Source organism: Ruditapes philippinarum, unplaced genomic scaffold (assembly GCF_026571515.1).
Source record: "Ruditapes philippinarum isolate M1 unplaced genomic scaffold, ASM2657151v2 ctg1239_1_1_1_1, whole genome shotgun sequence".
Lineage (NCBI taxonomy): Eukaryota > Metazoa > Mollusca > Bivalvia > Venerida > Veneridae > Ruditapes > Ruditapes philippinarum.
In genome coordinates, this window is record NW_026866030.1 from 214,257 (window position 1) to 237,858 (window position 23,602).

The following is a 23,602-nucleotide window of genomic DNA, read 5'->3' on the forward strand; positions in this document are numbered from 1 at the left end:
CAGTGAAAGTGTTCTTTTATGTTACAGAGTAAATAGTTGAGTAAAACCATTTAACAGTCATGTATTATTAACTTGATATAATATTATAATACTCTCTTTCAGTGTGGATGGAATTTGTCACCTACGTGGTAAATGTACAAGAATGGAAGGGAGTGCTTCCGAAGAATTACAGAATTGAGAAAGGTAAGAGACTGTGCTGTTGGTTTTCCAAACTTTGATATATGAGACTTTAAAGTGGCACACTTCCAGGTGAGTAAGTTTAAACATTACACTTGACAACATTTTTACTTATTTGAACAAATTTTTAACTTTTCAGAAACAATTTAACACTTATCTGGAGTTGTGCTGAATTTAACACTTCATTGTTAAAGTGGCATACATCTAGGCCCGTATTCAATATACATCTTAAGAATTTTCTTATCCTTACGTGATATTTTCCTTAACTAAAGATAAGATATTTCTTATCCTTAAACAGTACTTAAAAAGCTACTTAAGTAATTTCTTAGCTAAAATTTTTCTTAAGGTTAAGAATTTTCTTATTTCGTTTGAGAAAATTCTTAAGTACGTTGCTAGGCTATTCTGGTTTTTCCATCGCTTAAAATAGTAATGGAAATGAGAATTATGCGCGCGCAGCGTCTCATTCAACATGGCGGAGGCAGCAGACGTAAAGAAACGCCGAAACGCCAATTTTTCGGCGAATGACTGCTTATTGCTGGCAAACATTATGGGGCAGTCATCAAACTTAAATAAAACACTGACGAATTACCAGTACGTTCGCCATAAGTTCAACAGCAGTAAGTATTTTGCCAATATTACGATGAAATGTTACATTTGACAGATGGCGGGAGTTGAAGGGAGATAACCAGCTACAATTCATTCTTCGATCTTTGACTAACGATGTATTTTAAACTCACTGAATCCGATTATTGTTATGTTGAAATAAACTTTAACACTTAATAATAGAAGAAACATGCTTTTGTTGTTGATATAAAGTGACAGTGATTGATCGACAACCACTGAACAAAACAAAAATATATATCAGGAATTATCTTGGCTGTCAGGGTTTGGTGGTTGTCTGCATTTGGTGGTCCCCACTCCCCAACCAGTACAGAATTATAAACACAGCAAAAACTTATACTTTTATTAACCATTTAGTACTATCTAAATGCACTCATCTGTGGTGAATTTTTCTCTTTTTATGACATTTTGTTGCAAAAACGCAAAAACTACAATGTGTGGGATAGTAGGCATAGATAAGAGATACTAAGGAGGCAGGGTAATAAAATTGGATAAAAATATGATAACTTAAAAAAGGTGCATTTATTCATTTGTATGCTTTAATATTGAATCCTTGTAAATATTAAAATTCCACAGTGCTACTGTAGACTAATATATCCCTTTATATAAATATACATGTATGGAGGATGTTTTTTTCTAGAAACTTAAAGATTACTGTAATTGTTGATATGAACTTTCAAGTTCCTGTTAACCAACATATACTATTGAAATTTAAATTTGATTCACTTTGTATTTGATTGTCTACCTGGCTGATAGAAACTACAGTTGACTCTCAATAAGTCAAAATCGCTTTACTCAAAATTCCGCGTTAGTCGAAGAATTTCTAAAGTCCCGTCAAATTTCCTTCTTTATCTTTGTATTTTAACTCCGCTTAGGTCAAATTTTGACTTACCGAGACTCCTGTTTAGTCGAAAAGAAAATTTGGTCCCGTCAATTAAAGTCCAACATATTTTCATTTCAATTAGTCGAAGTGTGAAAACAGACGACTGATCAAAAGTCGGCGACATCAAGGTGAGATGTTGTCACTCGTGATTTACACGTTTCATAGTATTTTTTAATTGGTCATCATGTATTATTAACACGTCGTATAAGTGGCTTTAATCCGTTTCAGCACTTAATTGGTTTTAACAGTTAGATAACTAAATTAAAATTTAATTACATTTCTTTAAGAAAGGTGACTCGTGCCAGTATGACGGGTGTTAGTCAAATAACAGCCAAGGTATTGATTTGTGTTATCAACGTAAATGACATTTGTATAATTAATGTTCGGTCATTTTGCATACATTTATTTGTACTTCCGGTTCACGATAGTTGCTACTTTCGTTTTCGTCCGATGATCAATTAAATCAAATATAATTGTATGTTTATGTTTCACTATTTATATACTGTATTAAAATTTTGAATGATATATTTTTGTTCATTATGATTTGTAGTTGTAAGTAATTTACCGTCATTTCAACGGTTAAATATTGCAGCATTGCCGCTAACAACAATAACAAACCTACTTCTTTGCACATTTAATCAGGCACATGTATAAATACATGTACGACTGTCAAGGTAATTGCGGCAGTTCCACGTTACTCGAATTCCGTTTCTCTCGAAGTAAAATGCCCAGTCCCTTGGATTTCGAGTAACCGAGAGTCAACTGTATATCCACAGTGTTTTCACATTTAAGAGAGACTCTGTATATATGGTGTTATAAATTTAGCATGTTAGCATGCTAAAATTTGAATTTTAAAATTATCAATAATTGCTACACAGTCTCTTTGAATGTATAAAATAAAAATGTTTCGACTTCATTTAAAGTAGATATGTTATGTTTTGAACTCGTCATACTATAGGAGGTCACAATATGAATATATATATATATAGTGTCATTAAAAAAACTGGCAGTTTTTTAAGAAAAGATCAACTTCACTTGACATGTAATAGGGAATGCAGTTTCCCATACATAGTATTACAGTGTAGTATATTCATTATTTTATCAATTTTAAACATATTCAGTAAGAATTTCATGAATTTCAATACATTTCTAAGGTTAAAATATCTTACCTACAGATGAGCATAGTATATCTTTAAAGTGTATGGAAACCCAAGCATTATATTTTATTGCTCATCAATATGCATTTCCTTTTTTGCTCAGGCATAACATCATCAACAAAGAAAATAAACTGGACCAAAATAACTGAGAACTTTAATACTGTGGCAGAAGTTCCAAGGAAGACAGAGGACATTGTTAAAAAATGGGACAACCTGGTACAAACACACAGGTTAAAGTATCAGGACTTCCAGAGGGAACAGTCTGCTACAGGTAACATACAATTTTTTTAATATTCAAGCATGAGTAAAGCAAATGTTTATATTATGTGTTGTAGGTGTTTGAGGCTTTTCTATATTCAATCTGTTACTTGGATAATCTTGGATAATCTTATCATTATTACAAGTATAAATAAGAAATGGAACCACATTGGCCCACTAGCACCAACGACATGTAGGTATAGTATTCAATCTTTTTTTAAAAATGTATCATTTAAATTAAGAAATTCCTTTACATCAATATTAACAATCAATGTCAAGAATAATGATAACATGATGCATATATTCACTTTATCTGAGTTATAGCCTAACTTTTTTATCTTTCAGGTGGTGGTCCACAACCAGGAAAGATGTCTGCAATTACTGAGGCAGTGATGGATGTAATTGGGAGGAATTCAGTAAATACAGTAGGAATTCCTGGTTCTACAAATTATGATTCTTCCTTGATGATGTTAGAAAGGTATCATTTTATTAATCATTTAACACAGTAAACACTTAACCTATAAATGAATAGTTGTATACAGTTTGTTTTGTTTCATAATATTATGTAACAATACAGACATTTTATAAAACTTTTTCCATTAGCTGTCAGAAAATTGTGTTATCAAAATTCAGAATTTAAGAACATCATAATCATGTCAGTTAAACCCAATTCTTTGATGCATAGAAAATACTTATTTACATCACAAAATTGTATAAACTGATAAAGGTATATTTTGTGTATGATAATTTGATAAAGCCAGTCTGTTTTTATACAGCATACAAGATAACACATATGCTGTACATGTATGTACAAATGTACACTGAAAGTTCTAGACCTAGCAGGTGATAGTTCATTTCAAAATAACAGTTCATCTGAAGCAGTTTTATTATATTTAAATTCTAAAACATTCATATTTATTGTGTTTTAACAGGCTATTGACATGTAACAATTTTAATTTTCAATTACTGATTTTGCAATACTTTATACAAAAATGTTGGATGTGTCTAAGCCTATTATCTTGTAATGAACTTGAATTAATGGTCTCTTTTGATTACATCAACAATGCTTATCTGGAATTCAAAAAAATATCAGCTTTTCATAAAGGTTATCATTTATCCTTTACCATTTCTATGAAATAAAATGTGTACAAACATTGTTTTCTTCAGTGATTCATAGAAATATATTGTAGTCATGTTTGAGTTTAATGTTACAAACTCTATTTTCACAAGATTTCATTTCTATTAATACATGTATCTATTTTTTCTGTTTTTTGTCCAGACTGACACAGAAGACCACAGACAACACCAAAACAACAGAGGATATTGACATGTAAAATTTACTTTTAAATTATTGATTTTGTAATACTTAATTGAGAAAATATGAGATATGTCTTTGCCTGTTATCTCAAAATTATCATAAACTATTTTTCAGTTTGTGTTAACTTTTGATATTAAATGCTGTTTGTTCTCTGTTGGACAATGCTTATATCTGAATTAAAAAGAAACATCTGCTTTCCTTAAATAATATTTTATTGTGTACTGAAAAATAACTTTTTACTCAATACATTTTCACTTTCCACTAAACTGATTCATTATTTACAGTATAACAGAAATTATGTTATCGGATCATGACAGTGAGGTAGATCTAGTGGGGCTGAAAACATCAAAAAGAAGTCTTCCATCAACATCAACATCTTGCGCAAAGTGCCAATGTTTAGACTGTTCAAGTATGAGACAACTGAAAAGAAAGAAACTTGAACTTCAAATTCAGTATTTTTCAAAAATTGAACAATGAATGCTGGTTTTTGTGTCGCCTCTACAGAGTAGTGGCGACATATAGGGATCACTTCTCCGTTGTCTGTCTGTCTGTCCGTCTGTCTGTTACAAAACTTGTCCGGACTACTCCTCATAAACTACTGGTGCAATTTCATCCAAACTTTACAGGAATGATCAGTACCAAGTCTAGTTGTGCATATTGTCAGCATTTTCCAGTTCAATGAATTTTGTCAGAGTTATGGCCCTTTAATAATTTTTTTTTAATTTGTCTGGGCTACTTTTCTTATACCACTTATGCAATTTCAATGAAACTTTACAGGATTGATTTGTAGCTCAAGTCCTTGTGCATATTGCACTGGTTTTCCGGTTGAATGGTTTTTGGTCGAGTTATGGCTCTTTGATAAAAAGGTGTTATTTCTGTGTGTTGCCAGATACACAAAAGCTTGTCCGGACTACTCCTCATAAACTACTGGTGCAATTTCATCCAAACTTTACAGGAATGATCAGTACCAAGTCTAGTTGTGCACTGTCCGTCTGTCTGTCCGTCTGTCACAAAACTTGTTCATTCAGATATAGTCCGGCTACAGTGAAAATTATATTTTATAAATTTCACTAGTGATTAATCAGAATATAATCATCTGATATATTACAATAAAACACTGGAAAGCATGAAATAATGAAATGTTTCAAATTAGCTTAAACAATGTTTTTACAGACATATAAGTGAATAACATTTTATATTTGTTCTAGTAAACTTTATTAGCTGCTAAATATAGATATATTACTAACTTAGAAAAATTGTCACTTTGCCTGGAACTTACAATTACTTGTATACCAACAGGCACAATTTAAATGTCCAGCAAAAAGGAATCAAGAAGCACTTGGATTTAAAAGCATAATATTATGTCTGTTTATTAGTTTGAGCAAATGAACTTCATTTTTGAGTTTTTCATTTTGAATTATACAATAACATTTACTTACTTATCATCAAAAGTATGTCTGTACTATATGATCTCTGAATCTTAGACCATTCTGAAAAGCAGCATTGTTTCCATTGATTGTATTGTCTTGAGCATTACTGTTATCATCATTGTCATCATCATCATCATCTTGTAATGGCATTTGAATGTTTAGCCTCTTGCAAATGTTATGTAACACTGCACATGCTAGTACTACTCTATAAATACATAAGTGCAAACAATTCCATATAAAATACATTTAAGCATATGCACACAATGCTATGATGAACTTGTAAATTAATGAAAATGTCATACATGCACATAATGTACTTTATTATAAAAAAAAAATTGCATTTAAGAACTTTCGGGACATTTACTGTATATGTATGTAAGGTATATATAAGGTGTCTTATGACTTTTTATATTCAAAATTCAAAGATACATTTTGGCATTTCTTAGTTGTAGCAATATTGGTATTTCATATTAAATATTTGTTTTTTAAATGCACATTGAATCATTATTTCTATGAATTTGTTCTAATATTAATGGGCCACTTCTTGAAACAAATTAATTGACAATCATATTTGATTTATCTAAACACAATAAATCACAAGTTTACCGATAATAATCCAGGTCCCTGCTACCAAAAGTCAAGGTCACATAGAGAGGTCAAATTTTGTTTGGGGAGCATTTAGTCATCATTTATTGATGGATTGTAACACAAATGCTAATTATCATGACCATAAGTGGTACACATGCAATTTAGGTTAATATTTGCAAAGTAAAGGTCACTAGAGATGATGAAATATCCAGGAATTTTCCGGATATTGCCAAGAGCATATCTACTACATTTCTTTTATGCCCAAATCTCTGTCAAAACTTTTAAGGGTGTATTTGTCGACAATTTTGCCCTTGTATATTTTTTTGGACATGATTTATACTAGAACCAGCTGTTCGGGGGTTTATATGAAGAATAATAAGAAAAATAAATGTTTTTACTTGCAAACTTTTTCAGGCTTTAATGACACTTCTCGATGCAAAACTCCAAATCTCCGCTTCAGCTGTCCAATTCCACGTTCTACTTTGGCCCTTGTAATTTTATGACTCCTGCATAGTTTGCCAAATTTTTCAGTAAGTTCAAAACTTGTATGTTGATAATGATGAAATATTATATCAAAGGCTTAATGGGCCTTTAATGTCAAATTCTTTCTATTATATGTTTGTTAATTAACTTTACTGTTAAATGTATTGTACAAATATATATATATTAGTTAGATGTTCTGAATTCTTAAATAATTGTATTTAAAGAAATTGAATTACATTGAATAATATTTCTGACTTAAATAAAAAAGTTATTATAGATTAACTATTATAACATGTTTACTTATAATCTAGTTTATTTACCTGTTGTATCCAATTTCACCACTAGTTTGGGGATTTATAAATGGTGTGAGCAACCATTTCTTACATGGATAGCCTGAATCTCCCAGCAGATGGTACTGTCCCACTGGCATGTGTCCACCTTCAAATATTGTTGTTAAGCCACTTTGCTGTAGTATTCTGCTGTCATGAACAGATCCAGGCCATTTACATACTACATCTATGATCTGATCAAAGGGATCAAATGCTAGCTGAACATTCAATGAATGAAAGCCTTTCCGGTTAACATACAGCTCTTCATTATTTGCAGGTGCCTGTATTCTTATGTGTGTGCCGTCAATCACACCTACAACTTTAGGGAATTTGGCAATGCCATAAAATTCTTGTTGATTTTTAATCAGTTCCTCTCTGGTGCAAGGGAATTTGATAAATTGTCCAACAATGTCTGGACTGTTTAAAGCTGAGACTACCTCAGTCACAACTCTGCTAACTGTAGGCTGACTTACACCATGTATGTCAGCATCATTAAGCTGAATGGGTCCGGTGGCCAAGTACCTCAGAGTTACCAAAATCTTGTCTCTGACAGACAAACTGTTATTTCTCCTAGCCAGGGGTTGAATCTTGTTATACAATAACTGCTCCAAATACCCTATTCCACCTTTGTCAAGCCTGTACCTATTTAGAACCTCTAAGTTAGGCATTGTGTCTATTGAAGTTAGGCGGTTTGTCATTTCTGTTTAAGGTTTTAAAAAATAAAATGTAATCTTAAGTTCAGTAAGCACAGATTTTAGTTAAAATATAACAGTTACATAAACTATTTAACTCTCTATTAAGAGACAATCCCTATCAGTCACACTCTACTTTGTAAAACTAGAAAATATAACAAGGTGTTCTTTTAAGATTGGTTTTGAAAAAGATTGATTATACAAAATTTACTTGATTCAATTACATTACAATTTACATATCAAATGCAATCCGGCAAATAAATTATCCACACAAAAAGCCAGATAATACTTGGGTATAATGTGATGTACATTTGTTTGCAATTCTGGTTCTTTTTATTAGTATAAGTTCCTCTAGCTGTCTTTTAATAATACTCATAAGTTTCAAGACAATTACATTCCTAGTTTAAGAGGTATACAATTTGAAATAAAAAAAAATAAAGAAAGGGAGACAATTAACGACAGCAACCAGACAGTTCCTGTATTTGTCTTACATGACATTTGCTTACACTTTAATTTTCACGGTCATCATTTGTTGGAGTGGTATGCACTGAAATTAAGACATTAAATGCAGGGAAATAACTTCCATTTGTCATATATTATTCTTTTTAAATATACCCAGTAGGTTTCATGTCAATATGTTGTTTAACTATCAAGTTATGCTCAGGACAAAAATTTGTGACATACAGACAAAGACTTTTACCCTGGGGTAAATAATTTAACAGTACGAGATTTTAATATACATCCCTTCAGGTTTCAATGCTATAGACAGTAATACAATTTATTTATGACTACTCTTCAATTTGAGGTAATGCCTCACTATATGTTATAAAGAAGAAAAGCCTAGAAGTTAAAATATTACAATTGAAGTGAATTCAATGCTAATTGGACAAAAGATAATTGTAACTCATGATAAACACAGTGAATTTGGGTGTATGACAGATAACTGACAAAAAGCAATCATATCAACTAGTCCATGAGCATGTAATGTTTAAGCTACATTACATTAAAATGAGTGATTAGTGATCACATGTGTAGCCTTATAATAGCCATGTTAGCAGTTGTATTGTGGGGCAAATGAACACCCTATATTTCAGGAATACTGTGTAGAATATTTGCACCTTCTGCGCAGCAAGAGACACAAAAACAAAAATCATCAACAGGCTAAAACATCTTTTTTCTATTCAAGGGCCATTATTGAGTCAAACAGCAGAACTAGAGCTGTCAGTAGGATAGCAACGCTCGACTATTCTTAGTGCTCGATAGTAAAAGAGCCTTGATAATGTAAAAATTTCTGAGTTAATAACAAAAGGACAAAAGTTTTCATTAAATCCATGTTACAGTTATAGGCCTTGGAGAGAGTCCTATTATGCTCTCAAAGAATACTATAAAATTTCAACTTGTTTCAATAGAATATGAAAATTCTGAAGTGGTACGCAAACCTAAAAACACATTTTAATTTGAAAAAGGGGCATAATCTGTTAAAATGCTTGATACAGTTACCTCCTCCTGTCAGGTTGGGGTCATAATGGTGAACAAGTGTGCATAGTTGCAAAGCCATATGTCAATGGACTTTGAAAATATTTAAGGTATTACAAAAACTTTAACATAAGTGGTAACGCAGACACCAACGCTGACACTCGGGTGACTACATAAATAGCTTTACTTATTCTTCTGGAATAGTCGAGCTAAAAACTTTCACAAGTACTTGAGGTACCAATTAATCCTTGAACATTTCAGTTTAAATGCCCAAGTCATCTAAGAGAATACTGTGTCAGCTCTGTATACAATACAGTGGTCTATAGTAGGTCTAAGCCAGTAAAGATGTATTGCTTCAACTTTGAAGCAAGGTTTTTTTTCATAATCATAATGGCAGCATTTAAGTAAATGATGAATAATTCATATGGGTGCAACAACAAGCTCATTATATTGCAAAATTTTATTTATAAATTTATTCACTTATAGTTTCAATTATCATTGACTTGCTCTCTACACATATACTTCACAACATATTATAAATATCAAAATGTTCAATTTTTATAGGTTCATGTGGTGCTTTAAATACTGGATTATTTAATGAGATACTTTTTTAACTCAGTTCCAATTAAGATTTTCATGGCAGGGGCCTTTTTGAACAATACTGAAATGCAATAATGAAATGTTCAGTTCATAAGTTCATAAAAATCTTGACTTGATTTTCTTTTAAATTCCTATTAATTAAATCGGCCATTCATTGAATGTTTCCTTAAACCGTGTCTTTCCTGCACAACAAGCTTTTGAAAAAAAATCACTGTTTGCTTGAAGAGAAAAAGTGTCCATCCAATAGTGGAACTTTTAGATGCAAGAATTCACGAAAATACATCATCCAGTGACTGAGAACCTGAAATAACAAAAAAAAATACATAATAATTATATAAGACTTAAAATGATGTTAAATTACTAGTCTATATAGTCTGCATGAACTCAATATAATCATTATTTAATGGAAGCAAATAAAGTTATCATAAACAGCAATTTTAATGAACTTCAACACACGGCGGCACGAAATACCCTAACATACCCAAATCTGTTTTAATCAGTGATTTTTTTTTCAATTTTCCAAAAAACCTGGCTTTAAGGTGAAAATATAGAGTGATAAAGCAAAAAAAGGGGGAGAACCTGAAATCAAATTCCAGTAAATGAAAATGGACTTTACCCACAGATTTGATGTGAAAAAAAATAATATCAATTCAGTACATAGCAGAGGCTGTATAGGGGCAGATTTCTATCCTCTAGGTGATATAAGTCAGATGCAGATTCTGTTAAGTCATGGTTCTGGGAAAGAAGAATACAAGGCATTTTAGGGGAAAAATTAAATATTAGCATTTTTGGGGGAAAATATACCTATTTTGGGCTAGGGGAAACAGCCTTTCTACAACTGTAATATACAGTGAAAAAAATCACTGCAAATGCACCCAAACATAGCAATATAAATTTTTGTTTGTATAAAATTAGATTATAATAATAAAATGTTTGATATTAATAAAATAATATGACCTAGCAGGCTATAACTTTCATTAATTTCGTTGAAATGGGCAGTTCTGATGTTGTTAGAAAATAAACTTGTGACATTTGCTTACCTAGGTTCATTAATGAATATACATGTGATTTAAAATTAAGGTATATATATTGTCTATATTTAAATGTTAATTGTAAAATTTTGTTAAAAATTCATACAAGTGTCCATTTAAAATTAATAGCTTTAATGGAGTATACTGTATTTGGGTATATTTTGGTTCAAAACACAATGATAAGAAAATGTATATTTGGGTATTTTTGAATATACCTTTTTAAGGCTTAGTGAGAGTGTATATTGTAAATCATAATTAAAGTCTTAAACATTTATTTTTTAGTATATTTCAAATTTTGGGTATTAATATTTGGGTATTTCATGCATGCCGAACATACATATGAGCCGCATCACGACAAAACCAACATAAAGGGTTTGCGACCAGCATGGATCCAGACCAGTCTGCACATCTGCGCTGATGTGCAGAATCCATGCTGTTCGCAAACCAACTCTATAAAAAGTAGAGAAACTGATAGCGAACAGCATGGATCCTGATCGTGCAGGCTGGTCTGGATCCATGCTGGTCGCAAACCCTTTATGTTGGTTTTGTCCTGACGCGGCTCATATGTATGTTTGGCATGCATGAAATACCCAAATATTACCCAAAATTTGAAATAAACGCTAAACTACCAAAGCATCTCCTGGGGATCAAACCTATGCCAGAGGTAACTGGATTAGAAATCATCAACTCTAACCCCTCGACCACAGAGGCAGTCAAATACACATCATACATGATAAAAGACTAAGAGATGCTACGATATTTTACATGTTCCTACACACACACATATATATATATATATAAGAATATCTCCTGGACAAGACCCTGCTGTATATTTCAGGGGGAGGGGGGTTACTTGAATGTATCAATTAAAATACTAATGTACAATAAAGAAAACAGATGAAGATTTTATAGACAATAAGGTCTTTTCCATGATAAAGTGATATTAAAATCACGAAGTTTAAAGGTTACAAACCTGTAAATCCTCAACATCAACGGTGTTGTTCATATAAAAGTAATCCAGTGTGCCCATTTTTATATAAGCTTCCGGTTGAAGATGTGCTTTCATGCAGTGTCATCGTCGTTTTTATTTAACCAATTAAACACTTCATTGTTTATAACTGGTAACAGTTACCGGAAGTTATTGTTGAAGAGTTTGTGGATCATAATATAATAGCATGTAAACAAGATGTTTAGTCTACTTCAATCATAGTTGTAAACTCGCGAATTCCGGTTACAAATCACATACGTAACCACAACAAAACATATGCGCATTTAGCCAATGCTATGGTATCTCTTGAGTCTGTTAATCATTTGTCTTCTAAATGTTCGCCTCCAATAGTGGCAATATTTTAGGAAAATTGAGCTTAAACGATGTAAACATTCGACCTGTGACGCGCGACTTTTACGGAACATTACATCGATTATCGCCCTTCAAATTAGCAAATAAGCATATAAAATCATTTTTGAACGAAAAATATTTCAATTAACACGCATGTACATCGTAAGATATATACTTGCCCGAGAAAATGGCGTCTTTGATGAATCAATCTAAATTCCTTATTTCTAAGAGCAAAGTTAAGGTTGCTATGTGGCTTCCTTAAAGTTAAGGACTAAAAATCATATTTTTAAGGAAAAACTTAAGATAAGACGTTTATTAAATATCACTTAAGATTTTTCTTAGAAAAAACGCTGACTTTAAGATTTTCTTATCTTTGAGGTCATATTTAAGGATAAGATTAACTTAAGATGTATATTGAATACGGGCCCAGCTTCCATTTTGGGGACTATTCATTTTCAATATTTGGGATATTGAGATGAAAATTTGAAATTTGGTCATGCAACAGTATAGTGCCTTGTCGGACTGCACAAATGTGCATACTGGTCTCAGGCTGTATTATACTGCGGTGACCTTGGCTTATTACATTTTGTTCTTTTAATCAGACATAGCAAAAATATGAAATGGATATCATTAAAATTTGAAATTATGTATGTAGGGTAATGTTGTGGAAAGTCATTCTGGGCATTTAAAAAAAAAATTCCTGTAAGAATGTGATTATTGAAATTCATTCTGGGCGTTTAAGAAAAACAGTTACTATTTCCTGTAAGAATATGTGGAAATTCATTGTGGGCCTTTAAGAAAAACTATTTTCTGTATGAATATGTAAAAATTTGTTGTGGGCCTTTAAGAAAATCTATTTCCTGTATGAATATGTGAACATTTGTTGTGGGCCATTAAGAAAAACTATTTCCTGTATGAATATATGGAAATTTGTTGTTGGCCTTTAAGAAAAACTATTTCCTGTATGAATATATGGAAATTTGTTGTTGGCCTTTAAGAAAAACTATTTCCTGTAAGAATATATGGAAATTTGTTGTGGGCCTTTAAGATAAACTATTTGCTATAAGAATTGGCTATAATATGAGGAGATTGATTGATGTAAGGGAAAATATTGATAAGCTGCAATGTTTTTTAACTTCTATACGCCTAGCATGCATGTATTTTATCAGATAAAAGATTAACGTTGATGTATGCTTAGCCAAGTAGACAATTCTTAATCTGCCTGTGTTGCTGAACACTACTTTTACTTTCAAGGTCATAAATAAGGTGCATCTCAATGCACAGGTACAAAAAGAATATAAAATTTTAAGAGTTTCGCAGACATTTTTATAAGGTTTTAACAGAGAAGTTTATATGTTTTCAGAGAGATTTTGTTTGGTCTAAAAGAGAGGTTTTGAGGGTTTCATAGATTGTTATAGGGTTTTACTAAAAAATCTTTATAGAGATTTTTTAAGTGTTTGTGGAGATTTTTTTTGTGATATTTTATAATGTAGCTATGTCAGTGTAAAGTTATTAATTATGTAATCAGTGCTGACACGGCCAAGTGAGTCATGACAGTAGCTCTGCTTATTAAAAATTCTTTTTTCTAAAAATGTAATTTTGAAAATCTCCAGTAATAGCAAACAAACATATTTTATTTTGGCCTTATATAAATCTGTTTAATTGGTACCATGAAGCATTTATTGTGTTATATTTTTCTTATTACTCACAGAAAGTTAGATAATAAGAAAAAAAGGTTATTATAACATTAAAAACTTGCATAAAAACCAGCATTAAAACCAGCATAAAGCAAAAATTTCTTTTAAGAATTTTGAATGTAAATTTTATGATAATGAAATAATAAGATACAGGGATTTCCTCTGAGATTAAAGGCAAAAAAAGAGTGTTGTTAACAAACAAAAAGGTATTGCATTCTTATCTGATTAAGTGTTTTTTTTGTAAAATTATGTATAGAAACCCCATAAAATCATTTCTTGAGAAATATCCTCCAAACCCTAAACCCCCCCCCCCCAACAATACATAGCATGGTATATGCATGCATTTGCATTTTTTTTAAAATTTTTGAACTGTTGTAAAGAAAAATGTTGATTATAATAAAGACATTTATAAGCCAATAACATATATACATTTGTGTATTTAAGAGGTGATTTTTGAATTCTGGCTAAAATTTATTTCAAATACTGAGCTTTGAAATAAGAACATGGTCTTTTAAGACAGATGGCCATTAAGCACAGGTATGTAAAACTAGCAGATTTAAAAGGAGGACATCTATAGTGAATTTCCTTTTGTTCAGTTTTGAATAAGGAACAGGTATTTAGTTTAAGGACTATTTTCATAATTGTCTTAAATAAAATCAAAGAAATTTTTGATATTCTTCAGGTTATATTTTATCTTTTATAATATAAGAAACAAATAATAAATTGGAAATGGCCTTGATGATAGCACATACTATATTTCTTACAAATATCTCTGAATTTGTTTTTATTTTTTTTTGTCTTTCGGTTTATAAGTATTAGTTGTATTGAGTCATATGGCACCTGAACATAAAACACCAATATGGTGATTAATTTTTCCGGATTGAACTTTTCGTCAGCTTTCAATGTAAGAACATGTCTTACCTGGAATACTTGATTCATATCTATATAGTTGTACAGAGAATAAAGTAGTGAATAAAGTTTGTGGTCGTGATATCCGACTTGTAAAATGCACTTGCTGTTTTTATTGAATGATAAGTGTGCACTTGTAAGCGATCAAAATCCATGTAATGTTCGAAAGTATTGAAACCCTGCAGTGGGTAATGTTTTTTTGAAAATGAAAATGAGTTTTGCAAATAAGATTTTGTTCCAAAATATGTTCATGCATTGCTTTTGGAGATACAGATAATTACTAGAAGAAAGGTAATATTTTGTTATATTTGTAGTTTAAATAGGCTATTTTTTTTATTAACAATGGTGATTATGATGAATTTATAATGATGCTTATATTGATTATGTAAGTGAAATGTATTCCAGTGTTATAAAGATAATAGTGCTAGACCTTTAAAATATAATCTAAAAGAATAATTCAAGTTTTAATATTAGTAGAATGCACAGTCTTTATGATTAATTATCTAAGTAAAAAAAACATATCAAACTTGGTCTTACAGACCACCCCTGTATTTAGGTAACATAAAAATTTGAATCTGAAATTTGTAATCTATTGATAGCAATGGAAATTAGTTAATAAGTTTTTATGAGAGACATTATGAGTTGTGTAAAATTATCTTTTCATAAGAGACATAAATAGTGTAAAATTATCTTTTTACGAGAGATATTTTGAATAGTTCATAAGAGACATTATAAATACTGTAAATTTATCTAATCCTGAGAAACATTATGAATAATGTGAAATTATCTTTTTATAAAAAACATTATAAATTGTGTAAACTTATCAGTTCATGAGGAACATTATAAATTGTGTAAAATCTAAAATCAGTTAATGAGAGACATTATAAATTGTGTAAAGTTATCAGAACATACGTTATAAATTGTGTAAAAAGAACATTATAAATTATGTAAAATTATCACTTCATGATTGTGTAAAAGTATCTGTTCATGAAGAACATTATAAATTGTGTAAAATTATCAGTTCATGTAGAACTTTATAAATTGTGTAAAAGTATCTGCTCATGAAGAACATTATAAATTGTTTAAAATTATCTGTTCATGAAGAACATTATAAATTGTGTAAAATTATCAGTTCATGAAGAACATTATAAATTGTGTAAAATTATCAGTTCATGAAGAACATTATAAATTGTGTAAAATTATCAGTTCATGAAGAACATTATAAATTGTGTAAAAGTATCTGTTCATGAAGAACATTATAAATTGTGTAAAATTATCTGTTCATGAAGAACATTATAAATTGTGTAAAAATATCAATTCATGAAGAACATTATAAATTGTGTAAAATTATCTGTTCATGAGAGACATTATAAATTGTGTAAAATTATCTTTTTATGAAGAACTTTATAAATTGTGTAAAATTATCAGTTCATGAAGAACATTATAAATTGTTTAAAATTATCTGTTCATGAAGAACATTATAAATTGTGTAAAATTATCAGTTCATGAAGAACATTATAAATTGTGTAAAAGTATCAGTTCATGAAGAACATTATAAATTGTGTAAAATTATCAGTTCATGAAGAACATTATAAATTGTGTAAAATTATCTGCTCATGAAGAACATTATAAATTGTTTAAAATTATCTGTTCATGAAGAACATTATAAATTGTGTAAAATTATCAGTTCATGAAGAACATTATAAATTGTGTAAAATTATCTGCTCATGAAGAACATTATAAATTGTGTAAAATTATCTGTTCATGAAGAACATTATAAATTGTGTAAAATTATCAGTTCATGAAGAACATTATAAATTGTGTAAAATTATCAGTTCATGAAGAACATTATAAATTGTGTAAAATTATCAGTTCATGAAGAACATTATAAATTGTGTAAAAGTATCTGTTCATGAAGAACATTATAAATTGTGTAAAATTATCTGTTCATGAAGAACATTATAAATTGTGTAAAAATATCAATTCATGAAGAACATTATAAATTGTGTAAAATTATCTGTTCATGAGAGACATTATAAATTGTGTAAAATTATCTTTTTATGAAGAACATTATAAATTGTGTAAAATTATCTTTTTATGAAGAACTTTATAAATTGTGTAAAATTATCAGTTCATGAAGAACATTTTAAATTGTATAAAAGTATCTGTTCATAAAGAACATTATAAATTATGTAAAAATATCAATTCATGAAGAACAATATAAATTGTGTAAAATTATCTGTTCATGAGAGACATTATAAATTGTGTAAAAATATCTGTTCATGAAGAACATTATAAATTGTGTAAAATTATCAGTTCATGTAGAACTTTATAAATTGTGTAAAAGTATCTGCTCATGAAGACCATTATAAATTGTTTAAAATTATCTGTTCATGAAGAACATTATAAATTGTGTAAAATTATCAGTTCATGAAGAACATTATAAATTGTGTAAAAGTATCAGTTCATGAAGAACATTATAAATTGTGTAAAATTATCAGTTCATGAAGAACATTATAAATTGTGTAAAATTATCTGCTCATGAAGAACATTATAAATTGTTTAAAATTATCTGTTCATGAAGAACATTATAAATTGTGTAAAATTATCAGTTCATGAAGAACATTATAAATTGTGTAAAATTATCAGTTCATGAAGAACATTATAAATTGTGTAAAATTATCAGTTCATGAAGAACATTATAAATTGTGTAAAAGTATCTGTTCATGAAGAACATTATAAATTGTGTAAAATTATCTGTTCATGAAGAACATTATAAATTGTGTAAAAATATCAATTCATGAAGAACATTATAAATTGTGTAAAATTATCTGTTCATGAGAGACATTATAAATTGTGTAAAATTATCTTTTTATGAAGAACTTTATAAATTGTGTAAAATTATCAGTTCATGAAGAACATTTTAAATTGTATAAAAGTATCTGTTCATAAAGAACATTATAAATTATGTAAAAATATCAATTCATGAAGAACATTATAAATTGTGTAAAATTATCTGTTCATGAGAGACATTATAAATTGTGTAAAAATATCTGTTCATGAAGAACATTATAAATTGTGTAAAATTATCAGTTCATGTAGAACTTTATAAATTGTGTAAAAGTATCTGCTCATGAAGAACATTATAAATTGTTTAAAATTATCTGTTCATGAAGAACATTATAAATTGTGTAAAATTATCAGTTCATGAAGAACATTATAAATTGTGTAAAAGTATCTGTTCATGAAGAACATTATAAATTGTGTAAAATTATCAGTTCATGTAGAACTTTATAAATTGTGTAAAAGTATCTGCTCATGAAGAACATTATAAATTGTTTAAAATTATCTGTTCATGAAGAACATTATAAATTGTGTAAAATTATCTTTTTATGAAGAACATTATAAATTGTGTAAAAGTATCTGTTCATGAAGAACATTATAAATTGTGTAAAATTATCTGTTCATGAAGAACATTATAAATTGTGTAAAAATATCAATTCATGAAGAACATTATAAATTGTGTAAAATTATCTGTTCATGAGAGACATTATAAATTGTGTAAAATTATCTTTTTATGAAGAACTTTATAAATTGTGTAAAATTATCAGTTCATGAAGAACATTATAAATTGTATAAAAGTATCTGTTCATAAAGAACATTATAAATTATGTAAAAATATCAATTCATGAAGAACATTATAAATTGTGTAAAATTATCTGTTCATGAAGAACATTATAAATTGTGTAAAATTATCAGTTCATGAAGAACATTATAAATTGTGTAAAAATATCAATTCATGAAGAACATTATAAATTGTGTAAAATTATCTGTTCATGAAGAACATTATAAATTGTGTAAAATTATCAGTTCATGTAGAACTTTATAAATTGTGTAAAAGTATCTGTTCATGAAGAACATTATAAATTGTGTAAAATTATCAGTTCATGAAGAACATTATAAAGTGTGTAAAAATATCAATTCATGAAGAACATTATAAATTGTGTAAAAGTATCTGTTCATGAAGAACATTATAAATTGTGTAAAATTATCTGTTCATGAAGAACATTATAAATTGTGTAAAAGTATTCTGTTCATGCAGTTCATTAGAGCCATTATAAATTGTGTAAAATTATCTGTTCATGAGAACCATTATAAATTGTGTAAAATTATTATAAAAATTCTGGTCTCCTTTGCAGAATGGTTAAATTTGCTGATATTTTTTTTCAAATTAATTGTCTCTTCAAAATATTGCTTTAGGTTGACTTTGAATTGTTTTGATTGGTGATCCTACATCCGTGCACCTAGCATTATTTCAGGCACAAGTAGGACATGGCACCTCGCATGGATAAGAATATAGTAGCTGGAAAGTAACCATTATTAAAAATTGAAAAAAAAGAAAAGAAAAAAAAAGAAAAAGAAAACAATGTCTTAAAGAGATTTACATTATTAGACATTGCTATGAATTATTACTTTCCACATTGTAGTTAAGCACATTAATGTAACAGCTTTTACTGTATAATTATACCTAATGTATTAAAACCATTGAATACTGGCCTGGATAATTTTACTTACAGAAAAAAAAGAGCTATAATTGTTGTGACCCACTCATCTAAGTTGTTGTTAATTAGCTTTTTTGTTAACGTCCCTTTTCCCAGAAACTATCCAAGCTATTCACTTTAAACATGTTCAATCCTAAAATTAAAAAGTTATGCCCCTTTTTGGTCGACTAATTATACTAAGAAAAAATTGAGCATGCTGTCCTCTGAAAGGCCTGAACTTACAAAAATCCATGATTTAGTGGCAGAAACCTTTACCATTATGTGCTATCACTACATTCTAATATAATTTCTGTAGCCATTTTAAATATATTTTTATCAGCAGCTAACCACTATGCAGCAGCAGACTATATTATAATGTTGGCTATTTGATTATTGTAATCCCCCAAAAAATATTAATGGACTGTTCTGTATTCAAAACGGGGCAAGTCTATTTAGAAAAATTCATTATATTACAGCTGACATTTTACATAAGAGTTGTAATGTTACATTCCTGCAACAAGACATTAATCCCTTACAGCACATTTATTACAAGTTTTATGAAAATGTTTGATTGAATTTACCACATGCTTGTGCCAATGATAATAAAGCTTTCAAGTTTTTGTATAATAAATGTTTCAATAAATAAATCCCAGACATACATTAACATATGGATGGGTTTTTTACCTGGCTTGAATGAATTAATAATGCCATAAAAACATCAGAATGTAATTTATCTCTCCCACCGTCATGAGGCTTTGTAAGTTGGGCTTTGAACCCAGGAACCACTTGGCCACTGTTCCTACATGAGAAATTGTTGTGATGGTACTTAATTAAAAGGATGCAAATACATGTATTATGGAGCAATATTAAAAACATGTAAGAAAACTCAGAAATTTCTTCTTTGAGAATGAATTCAAGGGAAATAATTATCTCTTTTAAGAATTAACTCAATTAAAATAATTTGAGGGCAAAGTGATACACAGTTGTAATCAATTCTTTATATTAATCAATTCTTTATATTATTAAGTCTTTGCCTTACAACAGTGTTTGTAAACGTTGTTTCTCCTTTAACTGAATTCTCAGAAAAATTGCTTGTTGTTTTTTTTATTTTCAGTGTTTTATTGGCACTAACATGTTAAAACCATTTATTTTCATCTTGTTCCTGTAATAGTTGATTGAATCTGCATGAGGAAATATCTTTTGAAGTAAATGTTGTAACTCTCAATCTCTTGAAAGTATGGAAGCCTTGAAACGCTATTGTTAATTTGCTGAAAAAAACTGCAGGAAGTCTCAGAGGATGCTATTGTTGTTTTGGCTTAAAACCTATTTGAAGCCTTATGGTTTGGCTTAAAAATGGTGTGAAGCATGGACATGCTATTGCTGATTTCTTAAAAACTATCTGGCCTAAACGTGTTATTATTGATTTGTCTTCAAGAAGACACAGGTTATGCTGATGTTAGTTTGGCTTAAAAATAGAAATTTTGAAGCCTGATAGTGCATTTTTTTTACAAATTTTGAAACCTGATAGTGCATAAAAATGGTGTGGAGTATACAGATGCTATTGTTGATTTGGCTTCAAAACTATTTGATCTTTGAGTACTATTTTTCACTTGGCTAAAAAATGGTGTGAAGCATGGACATGCTCTTGTGGATTTGCTTAAAAAACCATTTGGCCTAAAGTTGTTTTTGTTGATTTGTCTTAAAAAACTTCAGGAAGACTCAGGATATGCTGATGTTGATTTGGCTTTAAAATATTTAAAGCCTAACATTTAAGGGCGTAAAAATGGTGTGCAGCATGTAGATGCTATTGTTCAAAACCATTTGACCTTAAGGTACTAATTTTGATTTGGCTTAAAACTTATTTGAAGCCTGAAGGTACTATTTGTTGATTTTACTTAAAAACCATTTGGCCTTAATGTGCTGTTGTTGATTTGGCTTCCAAACCATTTAGCCTAAATATGCTATTGTTGATTTGGTTTCCTTAAAAATGCTTCTGTTAATTTGGCTTCAAAACCATTTGGCCTTATCATGCTGTTGTTGATTTTGCTTCAAAACCATTTAACCTTAATATGCTGTTGTTGATTTGGCCATAAGGTGCTATTGTTGATTTGGCTTAAAACCATTTGGCCATAAGGTGCTATTGTTGATTTGGCTTAAAACCATTTGGCCATAATGTGCTATTGTTGATTTGGCTTAAAACCATTTGGCCATAAGATGCTATTGTTGATTTGGCTTAAAACCATTTGGCCATAAGGTGCTATTGTTGATTTGGCTTAAAAACTAAGCAAAGTCTGGTGATGCATTGATTGGCTTAAAAACTATTTGGAGTCAAAAAGTGCAATAATTGTTCATTTGGCTTAAAGATGATGTAAAGTCTGGAGATGCTATTGTTGTCTTAAAGATTATTGGAAACCAGGAGGTGCTATTTAGATTAAGCTTAAAATTTATGGGAAGCCTTAAAGTGTTATTTTGATTTGGCTGAACAACTATGGGAAGCTTAAGGTGGTAGTGTTAATCTGACTTAAGAACTGTTAAAGGCCTAAATATACTGTTTTATATTATTGAAGAAGACTGTTGGTTCCAGCATTGAAATATTTTAAATTTACCATACCTTATTTAAAAGCTAAAAAAATTTTTTTTATTTTTAGCTCGACTATTCGATAAGAATAAGTAGAGCTTTTGTAGTCACCTGAGCGTCGGCGTCGGCGTAACCACTTACGTTAAAGTTTTTGTAATACCTCAAATATTTTCAAAGTCCATTGACATATGGCTTTGAAACTTTGCACACTTGTTCACCATCATGACCCCAACCTGCAGACAGGAGGAGATAACTGTATCAAGCATTTTGACAGACTTATGCCCCTTTTTCGACTTAGAATTTACGTTAAAGTTTTTGTAATACACTTCAGCCTCATTAAAACGCTCATGTTGGGGTCAAATGTCTCAACACCGCGTTCTAACGAGGCTCTCATTAGAACGCTCATTGCGAAATTACCGCATTACCCCACCCACTACATATATATTATAACGCTGATTTTTTTTACTTACTGTTCAATGAATATCGACATTATCTTTTTCTAAAACCATTCAATTATGTAAACATATATTATATTCACAAATAATACTAATTATATTCAAAAGAAAGGAAAAACTTTCGAAAGAAAATTATAAATCATGAATGAAGTGTAAACAGTAAGCCATTACTGTAATGGCGTTAGATTAATTAGGGGACACAACTAAAGCTGGACTGTTAATTACATTGTAATTTACAGTCCAGCTTTAGTTGTGTCCCCTAGTAAATCAAACGCCAATTACTTCCTGTCAATTGGCCGCTTTATTTACAGTGCAGGATTTTAAATTGATTTTGGGCTTGTGGGTTATTTCATTCAGCGAGGTTTACATGTCAAAGATATGTGTGTGAATTTTAGTTTATTTATACTCACCACCGGTTGCCATTGTCACAGTTATGATATGAATTTGAGATTTTGGAAACAATTTGAAGACAGGTAAAACAACAAAAGAGCGGATAAACGCTTACCTGGGCATGTTTTTCACACCTTTGCCGCTCATAAATGTCCTAATAACAATTGTTTATTGTACTTGACTATCAAATTGAGCAAGTGTTATAGCGCGCTATAAATCTAAGTCTTCTTAAAAAAAAAAAATATTTTTTTTTGGGAAGTTTTTTTTTTTTTTTTGGGGAGCCAAGGTCTATGAGCGCTATACTGAGATAAGCGCTATACTGAAGAGCGAGTTATCGAGGCTACAGTGTACCTCAAATATTTTCAAAGTCCATTGACATATGGCTTTGAAACTTTGCACACTTGTTCACCATCATGACCCCAACCTGTAGACAGGAGGAGATTACTGTATCAAGCATTTTGACAGAGTTATGCCCCTTTTTCGACTTAGAATTTACGTTAAAGTTTTTGTAATACCTCTAATATTTTCAAAGTCCATTGACATATGGCTTTAAAACTTTGCACACTTGTTCACCATCATGACCCCAATCCGTACACAGTAGGAGATAACTGTATCAAGCATTTTGACAGAATTGTACCCCTTTTCTGACT

At 30.0% G+C, this 23,602-nt stretch overlaps 2 protein-coding genes and 1 long non-coding RNA gene across 3 annotated transcripts; 1 reads left to right on the plus strand and 2 right to left on the minus strand.

The window, feature by feature from the left end:
• Positions 1–640: 640 nt before the first annotated feature.
• On the plus strand, positions 641–5,906 carry LOC132731064 (uncharacterized). Its single transcript, XM_060717174.1, has 5 exons — positions 641–794; positions 2,942–3,109; positions 3,442–3,574; positions 4,376–4,426; positions 4,699–5,906. Exons 1-5 carry the CDS (start codon positions 647–649, stop codon positions 4,889–4,891), a joined length of 693 nt encoding a protein of 230 aa, XP_060573157.1. The 5' UTR covers positions 641–646; the 3' UTR covers positions 4,892–5,906.
• Positions 4,698–8,327, minus strand: LOC132731063 (putative nuclease HARBI1). The gene is made up of 4 exons (XM_060717173.1): positions 7,236–8,327; positions 6,831–6,938; positions 5,854–6,049; positions 4,698–4,834 (listed from the first exon to the last, which is right to left on the minus strand). Exons 1-3 carry the CDS (start codon positions 7,940–7,942, stop codon positions 5,860–5,862), a joined length of 1,005 nt encoding a protein of 334 aa, XP_060573156.1. The 5' UTR covers positions 7,943–8,327; the 3' UTR covers positions 4,698–4,834; positions 5,854–5,859.
• Positions 8,328–9,857: 1,530 nt separating this feature from the next.
• On the minus strand, positions 9,858–12,543 carry LOC132731050 (uncharacterized). Its single transcript, XR_009625830.1, has 2 exons — positions 12,017–12,543; positions 9,858–10,313 (listed from the first exon to the last, which is right to left on the minus strand). It is a non-coding gene; the product is annotated as an uncharacterized LOC132731050 (long non-coding RNA).
• Positions 12,544–23,602: the final 11,059 nt, after the last annotated feature.

Bases quoted from the DNA above. Each gene is read 5' to 3' on its own strand.
- LOC132731064 (XM_060717174.1), top strand. From the start codon at position 647: ATGGCGGAGGCAGCAGACGTAAAGAAACGCCGAAACGCCAATTTTTCG. The intron at 3,110-3,441 runs GTAACATACAAT...TTTATCTTTCAG, and splicing joins GAGGGAACAGTCTGCTACAG to GTGGTGGTCCACAACCAGGA. The intron at 4,427-4,698 runs GTAAAATTTACT...CATTATTTACAG, and splicing joins ACAACAGAGGATATTGACAT to TATAACAGAAATTATGTTAT.
- LOC132731063 (XM_060717173.1), bottom strand. From the start codon at position 7,942: ATGACAAACCGCCTAACTTCAATAGACACAATGCCTAACTTAGAGGTT. The intron at 6,939-7,235 runs GTAAATAAACTA...CAAACTATGCAG, and splicing joins GGTGAAATTGGATACAACAG to GAGTCATAAAATTACAAGGG. The intron at 6,050-6,830 runs GTAAAAACATTT...ATGTATTTATAG, and splicing joins AAGCCTGAAAAAGTTTGCAA to AGTAGTACTAGCATGTGCAG.